The sequence below is a fragment of the Acanthopagrus latus genome, chromosome 12, assembly GCF_904848185.1.
Source record: "Acanthopagrus latus isolate v.2019 chromosome 12, fAcaLat1.1, whole genome shotgun sequence".
Classification (NCBI taxonomy): Eukaryota; Metazoa; Chordata; class Actinopteri; order Spariformes; family Sparidae; genus Acanthopagrus; species Acanthopagrus latus.
Window position 1 is genome coordinate 20056109 of NC_051050.1, and position 21298 is coordinate 20077406.

Sequence of the window (21298 nt, forward strand, 5' to 3'; positions counted from 1 at the left end):
ATGAAACTCACATCTCTAGTCCTGATCTTGTAACTATTTCCTACAGTAGCAGAAAGTCCGACCCGCTTTGGTCTGTTGATCAGTATTTCATGATCAGCTGTGTTGAATGCAGCACATAGATCCAGTAATACCAGCGGGTGTGACAGGAAGCAATTAAAGATATCCTCTCGGGCTGAGAGCGGTCAAAGATGCATAACATGAAACCACAAAATCCTGGTTCAGATCTGTGGAGACAAAACAATCTTACAATAATAAAAATCATTTAAGTTCCTGTTTTTATTCACCTTTAAACTCTCAACTTGAATTTACATTCAACACCTCTAAAGACATTTTTGGTTGCAGATGAGAGTTTCTGAAATGTTTGAGCTCCCGACAGTATTGATTAGTGATCTTCAAGTCCTTCACCAATCCTGCAGATAGTGATGTTGTCATAGGATGAGGTAAAATGGGAGCTGTCTCCTCCCCATGTCCCATCCTCCTGTCAATCATCCTCCCCTCGAACAATAGCACGGCATGAGACACGACGGTTCCACTGGGGGATAAACAAGACTCTAATCCCGCTCCTCTCTCTCTCCACTCTGCCTGGTCTCAGCAGTATAAGCTGCACACGGGCCGGCCCGTACTTTACTAATATGATTAAGCACCAGTGGGCGGAAGCAACATATGTGTGGTCCCAAACTGAGGACACCCGTCTCCAAAACCATTTTTATGATGAGCGCTGCACCTTGTTTCACCCAAAGAACACGCCAAAGTGTCAAAATTAATGAAGACGGTCATCTGCGAAGGTCTGCATGATTTAAAAATAGAGAGAAAACAGGCCATCTGCCTCTTAGCATAGTGGAGCAGGGAGGATTAAATCCAGATTATGGCCGAGGCAAAATGTTGTGTGCGTGTGTGTGAGTGTGTGTGTGTCTGTTGCTGGTCGTCAGTGTGTCCTTGGCTCCATAGTCAAGCAGCAGGTTAGCTAGAGAGCTACCACTGGATTTGACAGCTATAGGAAGGCGTACCGGAGGGGCACCGTAACGGGAGCAAGCGTCCTTTTTTTTTTTCTTCCCTTATCCACAAAAATTATTGTCGTTCTCGCAGAGTAAACAGTCACACAGCTCAAGATGGCTTTCTTGATCAAGAGCATGATTGGGAACCCCCTGTCAGGAATGGGTCTTGGTGGTGGAGGTGACAAAGAAGAGGAGGCCACCCCCTCAGATCCAGCCAAAGCAGCAGGGATGACACGCGAGGAGTATGAAGAGTACCAAAAACAGTTGGTGGAGGAGAAGTAAGTAGCAACAGTTGCCAACTTTGAATTGATGCCATCGGGCCCCATCGGAAAAACCCAGCATGGCTGCAGAATGTATAATCTGACCTTGACGAGCTGTTTTCTCCTTCTGCATTTACAACCCTTCACTGTTTTTCCACCACACTTAACTGTATTTTTCAATCGACACCAAATGTAAACTTGCATATATTAATAATGTCCATGATTTTACAACGAGCAAGCTGTTTTGGAGAGATGCATCTGTTGCTGAAGGTCACAGCAGAATGCCACGGTGCATCTTTTCTTCTCTTTTCCCCTGAATCGATGACATAATAACCCACCGAAGGTCACGCAGGACCTGGATCAATAATCTCCCATAATCTGTCATCTGTTTCATGCATCATTTTTCTAGGGGGACATTTTGAGGGACAATCTACTTCTGAACACAACTGAGAGAGGGATTGTAAAATGGCTGTTTTAAAACATGGTTTTGGTGAAAAAGCGAAAGCTTTGGTGCAATAAATGTGAGAACATTTATGCTGAATTACCAAAAAAGTCAAAGGGTTAACAAAGAGGAAGGAGTTGGTTCAGAAAATGAATCAGAATCCTGCAAAAATATATATAACTATTAATCATATTAATCAGTTTTCTACAATATGTACATTTTACTGTCAATCATATTTTATTTTTTATATAACTATTGAATTTATTTTTATAAGATATTTAGCTTTACAGTCATATTAAAGTCTCAGTTCCTTTCACTAAAACAATACAATGTACACATACAGTACAAACCAACTGTGTGATTAATGTCTTAAATCATTTTTTTAAAGAAATTGTGTAAATATTTATTATTTTCTTTAAATTTGTTACTGATATGGAGTTTGGATTTTGGTGATACAGTGTAGATTTTGCAGCATCAAGCAGATCCTGTCAGCCTGTGTTATGTAACAAGATTAATTCTGCCCTCCCCTCTCATGTGTTTAGGAAATCACAATTTGTTTTAAAAGACAACAAAAAAAATTGACAGCGGCCTCCATAATAGCAGATTTTCTAGAAAGGTGTTCACATCTGCAGCGAATAAATCCCGATCGACGCCAACGTTTCAGAACACGAAGAACCTCAATATTCTCGTTAAAAATCGCCCTCACCACTAACTTTGTTAGACACCTCAGTTCACAGACTGTGTTATTGTTTCACTACAGTTCAAGTTGGCTTCATTGCAAATCTGCTTGACTCAGTCTGGCCTAATAATCCCATCTTTAATTGGCTGAGGGAAAGTACGTGAGACTCACCTCAAAGATGCAGGAAGACGCAGGGTCTCTCAGAGTGGAGGCTATGGAATATTAAATCTTCAAAAAAAAAAAAAAAAAAAAAAAAAAAACTGCAAATAACTTTGTGATGATTTCAGGAAAATTGTGAAAAAAAGTAAGCAGTTTTCATCAAGTTGTGTAAAAAGAAACTTATGAAACTACACCTATGACATAAAAATGACATAATTCTTATAATTCAAGCCCAAAACTAGCATTTCCTTAAAAAAAATATATATATGTAGTTTTGGGATGTTTTTGAAGATTAAAAATAGCCCACCTCGAATGAAAATAACACAAAAATACACCTGTTGTTGTAACAAAACAATATATTTTTTAATAAACACCTGAATATTAAAAATCTAATACAATATTTTTTCAGACAATGACCTTGAGGTGAACTGCAGGATGTTTGTGTTGAGCTGAACTGTCTCTCTGTTGTTTATGTGCACACTGGATTAAGAAACAGTAAAACAAAACATTTTGCGATAGAAAAACAGTTTTTCCTGAGAATCAAAAATCCGTTCTGCTGCTGTTGAGCCATTGAGCCTCACGAGATCATGAATTTTCACTTTGCTGGGATTTGCCTGCTAATAATATGTGTTTTATTTCCATTTCAGGATGGAGAGAGATGCCGAATTCTTAAACAAGAAGGCAGAGAGGGCGACGCTGAGGGTGTGTCTGAGAGAAAAGTACAGGCTGCCAAAGGTACAGTTCATTTTCTGCATGTCAGTTAATATTATACATTAATCTTTTTCTATTTGTTAATGGTGTTATTTCTCATTTTCTTTGTTTTGTTTGACTCAATGTCATTGTAAATGAGGGTTGACCTTCAATGACCTGTCGAGCTTAAAAACAGGTGGGTTGGTTGGTTGGTTGGTTGGTTGATGGGTTGGTGGGTTGGTGGGTGGGTTGGTTGGTGGGTTGGTTGGTGGGTTGGTGGGTTGGTGGGTTGGTGGGTTGGTTGGTGGGTTGGTTGGTGGGTTGGTGGGTTGGTGGGTTGGTTGGTGGGTTGGTGGGTTGGTGGGTGGGTTGGTTGGTTGGTGGGTTGGTGGGTTGGTTGGTTGGTTGCTGGGTTGGTGGGTTGGTTGGTGGGTTGGTGGGTTGGTTGGTGGGTTGGTGGGTTGGTTGGTTGGTGGGTGGGTTGGTTGGTTGGTTGGTGGGTTGGTGGGTTGGTTGGTGGGTTGGTTGGTGGGTTGGTGGGTTGGTGGGTTGGTGGGTTGGTTGGTTGGTTGGTGGGTTGGTTGGTTGGTAGGTGGGTTGGTTGGTTGGTTGCTGGGTTGGTTGGTGGGTTGGTGGGTTGGTTGGTTGGTAGGTGGGTTGGTTGGTTGGTTGGTGGGTTGGTTGGTGGGTTGGTGGGTGGGTTGGTTGGTTGGTTGCTGGGTGGGTTGGTGGGTTGGTTGGTTGGTAGGTGGGTTGGTTGGTTGGTTGCTGGGTTGGTTGACCGACTCACAAAGGACTAATGGTTGATCTGATTATTTTCAAGGTAGCTCTTTTCTTTAACCCCCCTTCAAGCATGTATAATCTCTATATAAACATGTAATAAACAGTTTATAAAACGGTACAATGTGATAATAACATAAGCAGATTAAAAACATTTTAAGTGTTTATCATTTTTCAGTATTTCTATGTGATTATCACAGCATCCATTTTACAGCAGCCTCCCATTAGGTGTTTTATGTCATTTAATAAACATTTGTAAAGGTTTATGCACATCAGTCAAAACCTTATAATTCAATCAAAATAATGTTTAGCTGTTAATGTTAATGTTTGTTTGTTCTTTTTGATATTATATATATTTTCTTTGTTAAATATACTTTTTATATTTTTGTGTTTATGCACTAGTATCAACTTATTGATGCCAAAAGGTGTTACAATTGTTGTGAACATTTTAAAACGGTTTTTAAATGGTTATATAGTTCTTATAAATGATAAATCAGGGGTGTTTCAGTAATGTTTAACCAATTGCCTCAACCTATAATGAAGCTTATGCATCAATTTCTTTTGTTTTCATAATTTTTTCATAATTAAAGTCCAGTAAATTGGATTTATTTAGTGTCAAATCCCAAAAGAAGTTATCTGATGGCACTTTTCATTAAATCAGGTCGACCGTATGATTCTGTCAGATAATACGCTACTTTTTTCAGTCTTTTGATTAGAATAGGTATCATAAATCAGCAGTCCTGCCCTGACTGCACAGGTAGATCAACAAATAGCTGCTCCATGCTCGGGGTTATCTTTATCTAACAGCAGCTCCTGGCAGCTGAAGCTCGGGCGACAGGAGGCGGAGGCCATGCCAGTAGATTAGTGAGGAAGACGTTGAAAGCGGCGTCCTGGAGACGTTAGCCTATGTGTGTCCCATATTGCACCTTGAGTCTTACAAAGCCAAATGCCGCTGAGCAGGTGTCCCAGGCTCATTAGGGAGCAGCGGGCAGCCTGAACTGAATCTACTTTAGTGGATATCGAGCGAGCGACTGCACCTTTTTAAAAAGGACTGTTAAAGAGAAATAAGCCATAATGGAGGGAGCACAAAAGGTATGTTGGAATTCTGTAAGAGATGTGTGGTGTCTTCTTCTTCTAATCCCCATAAATTACTCTAGAGGTGAAAACTTGCTTGTAGTTGTTTTTGTGGCAAAAGAGTTTCCTACCGCAGCTTTTCTAATATGCTGATTTTCATCCATCTGAATGCAGCGATGACCTTCGCTCAGGAAACTGTCAGACATCATTATTGTTCAGTTTTCTGCTTTAAAACCAAGGCTGCGTTTCTTTTCACCTCCTTCTGTTTTTAAATTTAACCCACACACATCTATGACGAGGACAATGGCAGGAGCCTCTACATATAGATCTAATTAACTACCATAAATGATGTTTACATTTGCAGAAAAGAACAAGTGACAATGAGCTGACGTGTGTTTATGAGAACTAAATGGATTTCCAGCAACAATAAGGCACCTAAAGGGGTCCTATTGTGTCGAGTCTTTTCTTTTACCTGGGTGGAGGTCGACGACACCCGCTCACCACTTAGAAAATATGAATGTATTTAAAGCTGCCAGTTCACAGTGTGGGTCGAAACAGGAAGTGTCGTGTAATGGAATTAGAGTCTCGTGCGACGCAATCGAAGGTATCTTTAGACTATCGCTGGGATTCGGAGTTGAGAGGCTAAAGCAGGGCCGAGTTAATCCCACAGATTGACGTTTAAAGAAGTCCCAGCGGTACCTATTGCATGACTCCTCCACATATTAAGCGATTAGATTGAGTTGGCTTTAAATTGAGCGTTTATATTCACGTGCAGTGGGTCAGTGAAGTCGAGCTTGCGTCAGAATAAATGTTGGAAAGCGCAGAAAGCAGAAGAATCCTCGAGCTCAGCTACTCGAATGTGGATTAAGCGCCAAGAGTTCATCTGTGAGCTTGTGTCCTCGTCCGTCTGTTGTCACTCGTAGTTTGAGTTAAAAAAACAAAGAGCTATGTCATTTATTTTAAAGCAATTATGCTCCAAAATATTGTTTTTCCCTTTCTTTTATTCATTTTTATCAAGAGATTTTACAATATGGAGATATCGTATATATCGTATTGTGATATCCTGTTGTCCATCCCTACAGAACTTCAAGATTTACTTAAAAAACAAAGACCAATTTTTTACATTTTAAGTAAAATCAAAAGAGGACAATACAATACGAACGATGGTCAACATGTGCTGAAGGACTGTCAGATTTGAGTCCAGCAGTGGGAAGATGTGCCGTGTGTTGTGGAAACCAGGGAAGGCAGACAGTATGTTAATCTTTTAACAAGCCTTTAAGCCAGACTTGGCTTTTGGTTGTTTACTTTGGTGAATTACAATACAGTGCCATAAATATTACACCATATTTTAGGACCAGGAAAAACAGATAAATGCCTCATGGCTGGTGCTGAAGTGACATTGTGGAGAATTATTTTAACTCCTCTATTACAGTTTGAGAGAAAACACAGGCAACTCTAAGAAGAAAATGTGAATATTTATGAATAAATGCTTCAAAGCTAATAAAATCTAAATTTTAAAACCCTCTAAAAAAGAAACTTTAGCGAGCAGTTTCATGTTCTGGTGACTTTATATGCCAAAAAAAAGGCCTATGGTGACACTTCTGACCTTGTTCCCTGTTGTCGTCCGCAGAGCGAGCAGGACGAGAACATGATCGAGATGGCCGGGGACGACGTGGACGTGCCCGAGGAGCTGCTCAAGATGGTGGACGAGGACGCCACGGAGGAGGAGGGCAAGGAGTCCATCATGGGCCAGTTTCAAAACTTGCAGAACATGGACATGGACCAGCTGAAGGAGAAGGCCTCGGCCACCGTCACCGAGCTGAAGAGCAAAGCGGAGGAGAAGTGCTCCGTCATGTGAACGGTCGCCTGTGTGCGACGAGGAGGAAGAACAGAAGAAGACGAGAGGATGAATCTGCAGAGTGAAACCGCCTACGAAGTATTAAAGCACTAAAAAAAATAAAAAGGCACATCATCTTAAAAAAAAAATGAAGCCCAGCCACTTACCAGTCTCCTTACACTGACGGATAAACGTTTCTCCTGTTAGCTTGTTACTGCAACACACTGAAAATACTTTAAATTAAAACCAGGGTGCCCCCATCTCTCCCACACTTTCTTTAGATCAATTATGTAGAAAAGTGATTTTCCTGGTCAAAATCGTGCCTCTCACCGGCACAGGCCACCAAACGTCTCAACGATTTTGATTATTTGTGAGAAAATGTTCTGTTTGTTGTAAAAAGAGACACTTGAAGTCTCTAAAAGTGTGATTTTTCAGTCAGATAAACAAAAATATATCAAGACTTGGTCAAAAAAATACCTTATTTAAGTCACAAAATTCAACCCTGTCTGAGTGTTTGAACTTTCCTGTTGGTTTGCTGATTATTCTAGATTTATTATTTATTTATTTATTTTGTATGTGTTGTTTGATGATATGTAGACTGTTCTCTTCTTTTGGTTGTTGTTACAGAGCAGAGGGTCGTCGCAACCTTTTGAATTCCACCACATACACACTTTAATCGTCATAAAAACGAGCCTGAAACATTCGCAGATTTCTACAAAATACTGAATTTTAAAAAGTGTATTCGAACAATGTACATAAACACAGAAATATATGGAGGTCAACAAATAAAGATGTATATACATGAAACACGTCTGCGTGTGTCTCTACTAATCTCCACGTGTAAGTCAATTATGATTAATTCAAACCGTCATGGATCCTGATTTTAGGAGAAAACACTGTGTTATCTTTATTAAATGTGTTAAACTTCTCATCTCAAATCCTTCTGATGCGGTCAGCCGCACGGAAAAGAATGCTGTCGTACAAACCATCAAACATTCAGATTAACTGACAATTAATCCCATTTACCTGAATCAGGGCTAATGCAGTGAATAAAGAATAGAAGGTCTTAATTTAATTGGGCATTATCCAAACACTTGTTAGGGATGATTAGGCAGGAGGAGGGAGGGAGGGAGGGATCCTCAACATTTAGAGTTTCACATGAACCGAAGTTTAAACGGCTGTGGATTTATGAAGTCTGGAGATTAACATCTAATAGGATCAGCACAGCCAAGGTTGTCAGCCTGTGCCTCTCTCTCTCTCTCTCTCTCTCTTTATCTATCTCGCCCTCTCTCTCTTTTTCTCTCTCCCCCTCCCTCCCTCTCTCTCTCTCTCTCTCTCTCTCTCTCTCTCTCTCTCTCTCTCTCTCTCAAACTGAAGCTTTACAACACCAGATCATTTCTTTTAAACTGGAAAAAGGAAGTTGACTTTACAGTTTCTCGTTCGGCGTTTCTGTTGGAGGAATGTTTTCACCTAACTTGTGACCCATTATTTAATTACTTATTTACTATCATTACCACTTTATCGCTCTTCGACCTGTCTGTGTGGGACAGCAGGGATAAAATCTCCACGGCTCTGATACGCCGTGTCACATTAAAGTCCCCATAAAGGGACATTATGTAGTTTTAGAGATAAAACTGATATTGTAATATTTACAGTAATAGTGAGGTAATAATACATATTCAGAAATATTCATTTTTTTCGTATCTCAATAAATAAGCTGTTCCCAGAGGAAAAAAAGGTCCAGAACACTATTTGAAGCTAGAAATGTGGCAGGGTCCGCCACATATAAACAAAGAAAGATCTTTTTTAGTTTAAAAACATTTTCTTTGCCAAAACTACATACGTTTGAACAAATATTTAAACATTTTGTGAAATAAACCTTTGGCTTTGGTAAATAAATTGGTGTCACTCATAGGCTACTATGTGAGCCGATCCATGAAGCTCATATGAAACCAGGCGACTGTGAGCTTAGCTTAGCACAAAGCGTGGCTACATTAGCAGAGAGCTGGTCTGGGTCTAAACTTAGGTGTTTTTCAAATTTGAACCTAGAAAACATATTTTCTTCCTTTCTAAAAATATATAAAAAATCATTAACATATTGGATTAAGTTTTCTTTTTCATCTGCATGTGGATGCAGAGAATATATGACAGCTAGCTAACGTACAGACAGAAACTGAGCATCACATCAGGAGACAACAACATTCATAAAATTAACTACAAAAAATAATCTCAGTCAGCTGTGATATAGAAACATATAAAAAGTAATGTTCTTAATGTCTGACTTTTTACTTTATGTCTCTGAATGTTGCTGTATAGATAACTAACTAACTAACTAACTAACTAACTAACTAACTTACACTGTATTTAACTTTTTAATAAGATGAAGAATAATGAAATAGAGAGACACTGATTCTGCACAAAGTAGTCAAAGTACCTGTACATGTATGGCAACATCTCGTGGACAAACCACAGGCAGAGCTGCAGTACACAGTAATACTGCAGTACACAGTAATACTGCAGTACACAGTAATACTGCAGTACACAGTAATACTGCAGTACATTGTAATACTCAGGCCCCAAGAGAGCCATAGTTGTCTGTCCAGTTCTCATCAAATGTCCATGGTAATACTAGAACCAGTAGTAGTGATCCTGGCATAAGTAATGATTATTTTGGATGGCAGTGCATCGACGTAGAATAGCAAAAAATAAAACAAAAAAAAAACTTTATAAGAATTCATTATAAGTGGAAAAAGTGGTTTCATCTGTATGGTAACAGAATTGGAAAGAGTCCAACACATAACACCTGTTGAACCAAAATAAACCCTCCAACATTTCTAAACTTTTTTTTACTTTTGCATAGAGGCAGGCTGACTTTTTCCCATAATGCCGAGTCTTTATAAGACTGTTTGTACCAGATGGAAAAGTGGCATCAACCTCCTCGTCAAACTCTCCACAGAACAGCAAGTTAAGATCCTAACTAAACTATCTAAAGCCTTAGAGCTTCAATCTCACGTTCAGATTCAGATCATCACAGAGGACGAAGCTGATCGGTGCCATGTCCCATCTCAGATTTTGGAAATTAAGTTTGACGTGACTTCAGCACACGTTACGTAAAGTTAAAGAAACCTGTGAGGAGTCTTGTGTCTGTGACGTCTTCCTCGCTGGTGTCGTGACCGCTGGAGGTTTCCACACTCAGCTGCTGTGCATCCAACCATCAGCTGAGCACTGAGCTCATGACTGCTCAGTCTTCTCCTGAACACTGTTGACATTTAAATTAAAAAAAAAAAAAACACCACTATATCAGCTCAAACTTTTTCTCCCACAGGAAACAAATCACGATCTGTCCGTGTGTCAGCAAACACCATCGAGCTCAGGAAAAAAACATGGCAGTGTGTTTTAAAAAAGTTTCTGCTGTGTGAATAAAGTTCTGCTCGCCTATCAAACTTTTTATCACGGCTAATTAAAAGTGAGCTCAGTTAGCATCTCTCTCCCTCTGAACCCCCCCTACTCCTCCTCCACCTCCACCTCCTCCTCCTCCTCCTCCTCCTCCTCCTCCTCCTCCTCCTCCTCCTCCACCTCTTCCACCTCCTCCTCCTCCTCCTCCTCCACCTCCTCCACCTCCTCCTCCACGTCCTCCACCTCCTCCACCTCCTCCTCCACCTCCTCCTCCTCCTCCTCCTCCTCCTCCTCCTCCTCCTCCTCCTCCTCCTCCTCCTCCTCCTCCTCCACCTCCTCCTCCTCCTCCTCCTCCTCCTCCTCCACCTCCTCCTCCTCCTCCTCCTCCTCCACCTCCACCTCCACCTCCTCCTCCTCCTCCTCCTCCTCCTCCTGCTCCTCCTCCTCCTCCTCCACGTCCTCCACGTCCTCCTCCTCCTCCTCCTCCTCCTCCTCCACGTCCTCCTCCTCCTCCTCCTCCTCCACCTCCTCCTCCTACTCCTCCTCCACCTCCTCCACCTCCTCCACCTCCTCCTCCTCCTCCACCTCCTCTGTCCGCCAAACAAAGGATAAGGTCACCTCCTGTAATTAGGAAAAGCTAAATAGTTTTAGGGGTTTTAACTCTTTTGAGTAAAATAATGTAATCCCCTTAAGCAGGATTACCACACTGCTGTCAATCTTTGTTTGCTGTTAAGTGGTTATAGCCCAAATTTGTTATTCTTTGGGCTTTGTTACCCTCTTTGACTCAACGCCTAGAAGAAAAAAGAAGCTCCTCCTGGTCTAACTCTGGTTCATGGCTCATTAGAAGATGATTTAACTGATTTCTAACAAAGCCTATAAAGTCTCTTCGATTCAACATGTGGGCGTGTTTTTTTTCTTCTTTCTTTTAGGTCAATAAATCAATTTCTCTGCTCGATGTGTCGGTTGGTTTTGGCAACAATATCTTGACGCTTTGATTAAATATTAAGCTGTCATCTTGCAATCCGTGTCCCCACCAGAAATCTTGTAATTATGATTTTGTTGTACCTTAATCTGTGGGCCCTAATCTTCCTCCCTTTTTTTTTTTTTTTTTTCTTCCTACACAGACTGACATGAGCATGACATCTGGAGGAGTGGAAAGATGGTTTTAAGATTTATGTAAGTCGGTTTAGAGCAGACTGATGCACTTGAGATGGGGATGGGGAGGAGTTTAGTGTGGGAGGGTGGCGCACTGGTGCCCTTGCATGCGTGAGCGCACAGTTACCCCCCTTAAACCACCGGCGGACAAATCCAACAGGACGTCCCCTTCTCTGACGTGCAGCGGGGGTGCCGCACCAGCAGGGGGTCTTGCAGCGGGCGCTACTTTAAAAGCCCCTTCTGAGGGATGCGCCACATCCACTGAGCGACTCTCTCCTGCTGCCTGCGCGCAAGTTTGTCTCCAACTTAACCCAAACACGAGAGCAGGCGATCAACTCGGCCAAAACGAAAGTTTATTGTGAGCGTTATTTGAGGGGGAAATTTACCGACAAATGTGGCTTCTTGGATCAACTTCCCAAGTGATGATGATGGATGAGCGCCTGTCTCCGTCCGCACGCTCCGTCCAGAGCCCGGGGGACAACCCGTCCACCATCCACAGCATCGAGGCGATACTGGGATTTAAAGAGGACGGCATCTTCCACAAAGCGGCCTCCTACAGCCTGACGGACAAGGTCCTGGTCAAAGAGGCAGAGCGGAATGTAATTGTGACGCCAATGAAGAAAAGTCCGTCCTCGGAAAGTTTTGACAGTAAGTTTCCTTCCAAATTTCACGATCAAATCAATCAAATGAAGTGTAAAAGTAAACTTAAAACATGTTCTGCAATAGTAATAATATAGGTATACACACAACTTTTACTTCTTTCTCAAGAGAATCATCTTTTTTTGAGTCATGCGTCATTTTATTTGGGTTTTACGCATCGTGTTTCTGCAGCTGAAATCCTTTTAAAAAAAAGTGTAGAGAAGAAAAGTAAAGTTGTTAAACATGAATTTATAAGAATAAGACAAAAAAGAAAAATATCTCAACATGGTCACAACTCTCTCTGACTCCTTCTCTCCGCAGGTGTTTGTTGCGCCAGCAGCGCCGCGGACGCGTCGGCCTGCCCGGACTCACCGGACCGAGACGGCAAACTGTCCGACGACGAGAACCCGAAGAAGAAACACCGCCGGAACCGAACCACGTTCACCACCTTCCAGCTTCACGAGCTGGAGAGAGCCTTCGAGAAGTCCCACTACCCGGACGTGTACAGCCGAGAGGAGCTGGCGCTGAAGGTCAACCTGCCGGAGGTCCGCGTCCAGGTGTGTGTGTGTGTGTGTGTGTGTGTGTGTGTGTGTGTGCGCGCGCGCCCCGAACTGCACCTGAGTCACCGCCTGTGTGTTCGTGATGACAAGTTTTAGTTGATTAAACGTGTTATATCCTCACAGAAACAGCAAAAACAAAACAAAACATGTCATATTCTTAGTAAACAGCTGCAACGACAGAAAAAAAGTTTCAATGATCTGAGCAGAAATGCCTTCCTTAGTTTAGTTTTGGTAAATCTTCCCTCATCACACCAGATTTAAGAGAAAAAAAATGTAATTTTAGAGAAACAATTTGTAAAATATGAGTTTAATGTGGTCACATTACTCCGATTTCTGGGGGAATTTAACTTGTCATTTGATTTTATAGTTAAACAAGTTTTTCTTCATCATTTCCTTTTTTTTCTCCACATAGTAATTTTTGTCCACAGTTACTTTAATTCTTTATATCATTGTAGTCCAATTTTATCTTGGTAGAACAAAAATATTTTAGATTTTATTTTTCTCACTGAATTTGTAAAGTGAGACTTTTAAAAAAAAGTTTTATCACAAAATGTTTAACCCTCTTCAGATTTTGCTTTTATCTCAGAGTCAACATGACAAATCTTGACAAAAACTTTGACAATTTGGGAAGTTTGATCAAATTATTAATATATTTTGTTTGTAAAAATCCTTAATTTGTTATTTAAATATTGCAACTGAAAGCAAAGTATTCAGTGTAAAAGCTGACATTTTTATCCTCCACAGCTCTAAATATCATAATTCATTAAAAAAAGGCTCTTCTTTTTTTTTTTTTTTTTTATTGCTTCATCTGTCTATCATGTGTCTGTCTTGGCTCTGAACCGCTGCACTCAGCTGCCTCTGCAAGGAAAAGTAAATCAAACTGTATGAGGTTGAATCCAAACTAAAAATCCTCCTCTTCCTCTCCAGGTTTGGTTCCAGAACCGGCGTGCCAAGTGGCGTCGGCAGGAGAAGCTGGAGGTGAGCTCCATCAAGCTGCAGGACAGCTCCTGCTCCTCCTTGCTCTCCTTCAGCCGCTCCCCCACCAGCTCCCTGGGCTCCAGCCTGCAGCTGGACCCCTGGCTCTCCACCCCCATCACCACCTCCACCTCCCTGCAGTCCCTCCCGGGCTTCATCACGGGCTCGCAGGGCCTCTCAGGCACTTACACCCCTTCTCCTCCCCCCTCCATGCCCTCTTCCTTGCCGGCCTCCTTCCTCAACTCTCCTGCGCTGGGACACAGCGCTCACCTGCACTGAAAAAAATTTGGAGTGACATTTACTTAAAAAAAGCTAGGCAAGTTTTTCCACACGGAAATCCCTTGTAATTTTTACTCAGGATAATTCTAAGTAGCATTTACTTCCTAAAAACACCTTTTCTTTACAAAAAATACTCAAGTAAATCTCACAAGCAGAACTCACCTATTGGAAGTAAATTTTACTAAATTACCATTGCATTTTAATTGCAAAATCCAGTTAAATATTTCAGGTGGTTCTTACTCTTATTTAACTAAGCTTTTCTTTGTTTAATTCTATGAAATGATTAAGTAATATTTACTTGAATTAAATTTAATTTATGACTTCACATTACCACAATAAATTTGTTGCCATTTCTGTGAAGTGAATAAATAAACATTTTCAATTTTTCAAATGGACATTTTATTTTCCAATTTGCACTGACATATATGTATGTCTACATAACATCATAACCTTCCTTTGGTGTACATGAACAAAGATTGAAAACACACACACACACACACACACTTCTGTCTCATTACAGACAGACACCCACTCATGCACACATGCACACGTACGCACACTCCTGTCCACACACAATAGGGCTGAGAAACAGTGAGAAACAGTGAACATCCTTTAAAATCTAATAAACACAGCCTTTGTATTGCAGGTGAGGAATCCTCCCACACACTCAATGGAGAATTAGTGTGAATATCCTCTTAAAAGAAAACATGACCTGCTGCTGATGACACTTTCTTCCAAATATTCACAGATTTCTAAAAATTGGGGAAGAAATGACTTTCAGAAATGACACACGCACACGCACGCACACACACCTTGGCAATTTCCCATATGTAGGGTATTCCTTTCTTTTAAACCTCAGAACAGAGAAGAGGTATCACAACAGCAACTGAATCAACTGTCTACTAACACTGGATCGCTGTGATCACAGAAGGAAATGTGAGAAGAACAAGAACTAAAAACCTTTCCTGTGCATGGGCACATGGATTCAAAACACTGCAGCATTCAACACACTCATGCTAGTAGTTTCCTGTGGAGAGCCTGGACCTTTGAAGACATTTTGAGAGCATCGAGCTCAAGAAGCATTTTCTGAAATACCTCAAATGTGTATTTGAGTTTCAGTGGGTAACTCAGATTGACTGCATAAATGACACCCATGAGGAGCAGACAAGCATTTGCCACACTCCTGCAGTCCTCCAACACCTCTTTCCCCTCTATGACTACAGACACATAGCTGAGGTCTTGGCTTTCCTGTTCCAGGTTCTGACAGATGACGATGACTTTCATCAAGTGTTGACTGCAGTCCTCCTTCACTGCCTCTTGGCTGACATCCTGTGAAAACATATACAACTAGAATTAGAAATCAATGGCTGAGTCTAGATTTCAAACAGTTTGTGAAAGGGAGGTTGAATAACATGGAACAGTTAAAAATGCCTAGACTGTTGAGGAAGGTGTGTCTGCAGACCCTGCAATCAGTATGGAGACAAGGAACTGACTGGCTGCGCCCACCATGTCCATGCTTTAGTCTGTAGTGTTTCAACAATGGTCCCCTCTTCTCTGATTCAAACCTACATATCTTACACACCCATCTCATGTTGTTGCACCTGAAAAATACAAATTCAATACATAAAAACTAAAACTGTGTTCTCTGTTCCTAATCATTACAAATTTGATCTTACCTTATCTCAGCTGTGGACTGGAAATTGCAAAGTGATGAGCAAATGACCTTAGGTTCTGTAAAAGGGAAAAAAGTGTTAGCTATGAATTTTTTAAATACATTTCTATTAACACAGCCACAGTCGACTCAGACAGACAGACAGACATAGAGACACAGACACACGCGTTTCTACTTCTATCTCCATGGGGACTCTCATTGACATAATGCATTACCTAGCTCCTTAACCTAAACAAAACCCAATTCAAACATAAACTCTAAAACCAAGTCTTAAGCCTCACAAAGAGACAGTTAGTCCCCACCAGTATAGTAAAAGTCAGAATTTTGTCCCCATGTGGATGGAAAAACACACAATCACACACACGCGCGCGCGCGGACGCGATATTCCTCTCAAATGTGGGTATCCGGTTTTGCACTTGTTTTCATCCAAACTTTGCAAACATGGTCGGGAGTTGCAGAAGACTATGGGGCGACACATACACAGACACACCATGCAAGCCAGCCATTCCACCCAGCAACATATCCAACTTTGATAAAAGCACAGCCTCCAGTCAAAAACGACAAGTGCGCTAGCTAGCTAACATTAGCAGAAGACGACGACGACGAAAAACGAGCCGCCGACTTACACAAAAAATAACACATAAAACGGGCGTTACAACGTTTGTGTGCTTGTTAGCTTTTGTCAAGACTTACCTCCGCGGTCCCATGTCGACTAAAATCCCACTGCTGATCCACGGTCTCAGGTGTCCACATGTGCGAGGGCAGAGGCACTCAACAGCACAGCATGCAACGAACGGCCTGACGTCACACACCGAGTGCAAGGGAGGTTGCCAGGTTCACTGATATCACCCAAGTACATTTTACTTGCACATTTCAACTAATAAAGTTAATGGAGTAGTTTAGTGAATATTACTTGGAATACAGAGTAAAATTTATATGCAAAATTGAGGATACATTCTTACAAACAAACACCAAATAACAAACCACATGAAAACCGACATTTTAAAGTAAAAGCACTCAAATGTTATTTGCTTGTAGAATTATATACATAATTGAAGTAATAATTACAGGGACAAAAAATCATTTTTTTCAGTGTGCCCCACATGGGCTCCATGTGCCCCCCGCCCCCCGTGTACCAGTGCTCGGCCGACCCCAGGAACTCCAGTATCGCCTCGCTGAGGATGAAGGCCAAGGAACATATTCAGTCTATCGGGAAGACGTGGTGATGCTCAGAGGAGGCGACACACGGACACCAGAGCATCCTTTGAAAAAACTGACTTCCTCTTCATGCAGACGGGACTTTTATTCTGGATGTTTGAAAGACTGAAATCTACAGTTGGCATCCTGGACTAGAGACAATCCTCGCCACTTATCAGGGTAAAACTTTAAGCAACATCTAAACGTTTAATAAATGGTTTGATGAGGTTGTGAGTGGTGTAACTGTCAACAGAAGTGACTCCTCAAGGCTCTGACAGAAGGAGGTACAAAACAGATAATTAAAAGCAAAAATTATATGAAATATGTTTTTATAGAAGTTATTGACAAATACCGTAAAAAAACAAAAAAAAAAGATTAAATGTTTGTATGCTGTTTATAAGGGGACTCAAAGTGAAGCGAGCTGTACTGAGAATCTGTGACTCTTACTGTGAAATTCCTGTAAAATATGAAACTAAAGCCGTCTGAGGATCATCGTTTTCTTCTCCTTCATCGTTTCCGGTAACTTTCACATTCTTTCAACCCAACTTCACTCTTATCCAGCGTCACGTTGCCGACACAACAAAGTCCATCACCCCTCAGTATTTATTCTACTCATCTTTTGATCCATTCTTCCTCTGCTGGTTTTTTGATCTTCTTCATGAAAGATTTACCCAATGTGAATATTTTCTCTATACAATAAACTTTATATGTTAAAAAATACACATGTCACGTATGTTTTCAGACAGTTTGTCACAAATGAGAGATGCAGATTTGTCAGAAATGTCTAACACAAGGGGCGCTGGAGCAAAACTGAAACTTAATGGTGGACCAAGGACCAAAAAAGCAAACAACGTTAGTGTTAAGATGCAAAATGGTATGATATGGAAGCCCAGAGAGGCAAGACATTAAAATTATTTGTTTAAAAAAGAACTAATTTGTTTTCTCTACTTTACAAATGTGTGAAAAGAAATCTTTTGACAGGAAAATATTGGAAAGGTCCTTATTTTTTCCACTCACTCAAAGTCCCTGATCTGGTCGGAGTGTTTTTCTGCCGGCCAATCGAGCTCATTCTGATCCATTCCTCCTCTGCTGCTGGTTTTTGATTTTGTCATGAAAGATTTAAACAAATGTGAATATTTCCTATAAAACAATAAACATTTTATGTTAAAAAAAACATCAACAAAACAGAAGCTGGTGAATTTTTCAGAGACAGTTTGACAGCCAAACGCAAACACACGTCGTGCTAAGACGCAAAAAAATAGTACGGAGAGAGTTAAGTAACTTTTGAAAAAAAAAAAGAAAAAAAAGAATCTGATACGAGATCTCATCTTTTTTCTCTTCTGTATTTGTGACTTAAGAAATATGTGAGGGGGAAAAAAAACAACAGGATAATCTTTTAAAGTTCCTTAATCATTTTTTCTGTGTCTCTCTGCTGGCCTCACTCAGATGATATAAACACGATAATTAACTGTCCTGCATGTTTAAAGATCATCTTACCTCATAAAAACACAACAAAACAGTGATTCATATCATAGTTGACTCACTTATTTTTAAATATGGGGGTTTTTGCACTTGAAACATCTGGTCTGGCCAAATTAAAGATATTTGGCAGCCCTGGTCTCATGAAATGAAGAGAATGAAATAATGTGTGTGTACACTGAGTGTTGTACAGTGTGTGTACAGTGTGTGTACAGTGTGTGTACAGTAGCCTCTCTGACCTTCGCTGATCTGCCAGAAATCACATTAACCCGTCATTAAAGGGCAACTCCACCACTTTTACCAGCTCAAGAGAAGAATTTCAGGAGTTTGACTGCATATGTGAAAAAAAAGTAGTATAAAGCATTTTTGTGGCTGCAGAGGAAGCTGCATGTAATCTGATACATTACCTCCAGTGATGTCACTCAGCGACCAAAATTGGATTGTGGGTAATGTAGTTGTCAGATTTTAAACAGCAGTCAGCTGGTCTAAGCTTGCACTCCTAAAAAACACTGTTTGACTCATTATGGACAATTAAAAAAGAATTTCAACAAAATCAACACAGCCGCCTACATTTCCCACAATGCATCTACCTGCTCCACATTGTTTTACATATACAGTAGTGCACCTGAAAACCTGTGAATAGATTTTAATGTGTGAATCTGGCGTAACTGACCTTTAATTATGCCACACAGTGGATGTACATGACAGCTCAGCACCCATTAACTGTGGGAAATATATAATACAGCCCCCCCTAGTGGTGAAAACCATTAACATGAATATCAAGTATGGAAAAAACATTTTCTTAAAGCAAAAAACTTAACAATGAAATGCTTTTTAAACCTTTATGCTTCATTAAATACCCTACAAATGGTTAATAAATACAGTGTTTATCTGTAAATATTATTTGAATGGCCATTATGAAGTCTCTAACTGATGTTTATAAACTTTTTACAACAGCTTAATAAATGTTTTATAAAGCATTTCATGTTTGTTAACAGTTAAAATACTGTTAATTTAAGTTTAATCTACTATAAATCTACATTTTCTTAAGGTCTAAAGTGTGAGCCTGATCATTAATGCTGAAGTGACTTTTACAAAAGTGAACTAGAGCCACAGATGATTCAGTAAATATCATTTTGGACGTCTATGGTATCAAGTTTCATACCTCTTTAACATTTAAAACAACAATGGAGTGTTATCAAGAGGCAGCTTACACTCCCAGACTTCCTCCCTCATGGTTTTCACAGAATGAGTTTGTCAGCCCACTTATTTCCTCCTCATTAGCTCTGGTAAACTTTATCCCATTCGCTCCTGGGATTAGACCAATAATGACGGGGTGAAAGTGGCTTGTACCTCCATTGTTCACCAATCAGCCGTGACAAATGGGAGTGGGGGGGGACGACAGAGGAGAAAACTTTGCTGCGGCTTTAAAGAAAAAGAACGATGTGTGTAACCAAATTGTTTCAATTAGCATTTCCTATTGTGTGCAGCTAATAATGGCCTCCATCATCCATCCCACTGTCCTAAATAGTCCTGATTGTGTCCTAATTGTGTTTATTTGCTCTGAAGCGCACTGAATCGACTACAAACTGCTTTTTGGTGGTGTGTTTTCAGTCTCCTCATACTTCACCTCATTGTTAAGTTACTTATAATGTAACAGGGAAACAGACTCCTCTCATGATGAACACTGTGCCCCATCTGGTGGCATGAACTGGTTACTGTTAGGGGTTCATATTCAACAATCGATTAATGGTAACTCTGCAACATATGTAAAATATTGAAGTTTATCCATTAGAAAACTTTTTTAATGTCTGAGTTGATCCCTTTCGATTCAACATGAGAATAAGCCACATGAGGGGTTAACAGAACAGATAAAGTAAACTAAAAGTTACTTGAATCATAAAGTAGATAACGTAAAATAATGTTTCTAACACTATTAAACAAAATCCACCACGCACTGAGGTGATAAATGGCTAAAAAGTATTAATATCAGTTTGTATAGAGTATCTTCCTGTATTTTTTAATCAAACTTAATTAAATACTTGTTCTTACACCAGTATTTTGTGTTTTATTTTTGATATATTTGATAAGCAAGCTTTTATATAATGTAGTTAGATCCATCTCTGACTGTAGCTTAATACATTTTAATTGGATATACTCTTAACGGCATCTAATTGATCGATGACTAATTATTAATCATTAACATTCATACTCACAGAACAAGCAGGGCCGGCTAAAATGGGAAGATGACACCGGGCAGGACGTTTGTTTGGGGCCCCTCGACATGTTTTGGTATTTGTTAAACAAACAAAATGACTTAAATGCAACATGTTCATTATTGTTACTCCTAATTTAGTTAGGTATATATTTTAGCTTTTTTTTAATACACAATTGGTTAGAAATTTACTTTTTGTGAAAGTATACATAACGTTGCAAATGTTTATATACCAAACCAAATTTCCAAAATACCATCAACAAGAACATTTTCTCTCAAGCCACCTCTCGTGTAACAGCTGTAGCTAACCCGCTAACATCTTTTTACTTTCTTTCTAGGAGTGGAACCGCCCGCGACTTTAATATATTTGATGCTGCTTTTAAATCAGCAACTGAGATGTCGAAATCTCACTGCGTTCGTTGGCTTACAAGTTTATGCCGGCTGTCACGTCACGACCATGGACGTATAGATCACATCATGTCACGTCACATTAGCACAGGCTACTTTAAATGTACTTTTTTTTTCATATATCTAAAGGAAAGGTGATTGTTTGTATGTGATGTGTATATATTGTATTTAAATGTATTACCTTTGTCTGTAATAAAATGAAATCAAATAACAGTTTATGGTTGATGGTCGTGTGTACCACCAGCTGGCGCTTATGTGGCAGGAAATCACTGTTACATAGAAAAAGTGAATGATAAATACATATATCAAGTATGTTTAAAGTTATTTCATGAACAGCAGTTGTGCTCTTTTCTCCCCCTAGTGGCAAGGAGGCCCCATGCATGTGCCTCGATCCAACCCGGTGTCCA

General features: G+C 40.3%; 2 protein-coding genes and 2 long non-coding RNA genes across 4 annotated transcripts; 2 read left to right on the forward strand and 2 right to left on the reverse strand.

Moving 5' to 3' along the window:
• The first annotated feature begins 1109 nt into the window (after positions 1–1109).
• cplx4a (complexin 4a) lies at positions 1110–7688 on the forward strand. Its single transcript, XM_037117542.1, has 3 exons — positions 1110–1273; positions 3183–3270; positions 6710–7688. The coding sequence occupies exons 1-3, from the start codon at positions 1110–1112 to the stop codon at positions 6935–6937; spliced, it is 480 nt and encodes a 159-aa protein (XP_036973437.1). The 3' UTR covers positions 6938–7688.
• On the reverse strand, positions 6164–10174 carry LOC119030154. Its single transcript, XR_005078186.1, has 3 exons — positions 10043–10174; positions 7084–7140; positions 6164–6945 (listed from the first exon to the last, which is right to left on the reverse strand). It is a non-coding gene; the product is annotated as an uncharacterized LOC119030154 (long non-coding RNA).
• A 1457-nt stretch (positions 10175–11631) lies between these two features.
• rx3 (retinal homeobox gene 3) lies at positions 11632–17509 on the forward strand. Its single transcript, XM_037116245.1, has 4 exons — positions 11632–12115; positions 12428–12663; positions 13594–13915; positions 16691–17509. The coding sequence occupies exons 1-4, from the start codon at positions 11860–11862 to the stop codon at positions 16816–16818; spliced, it is 942 nt and encodes a 313-aa protein (XP_036972140.1). The 5' UTR covers positions 11632–11859; the 3' UTR covers positions 16819–17509.
• On the reverse strand, positions 14296–16670 carry LOC119029436. Its single transcript, XR_005077989.1, has 3 exons — positions 16286–16670; positions 15597–15651; positions 14296–15249 (listed from the first exon to the last, which is right to left on the reverse strand). It is a non-coding gene; the product is annotated as an uncharacterized LOC119029436 (long non-coding RNA).
• Positions 17510–21298: the final 3789 nt, after the last annotated feature.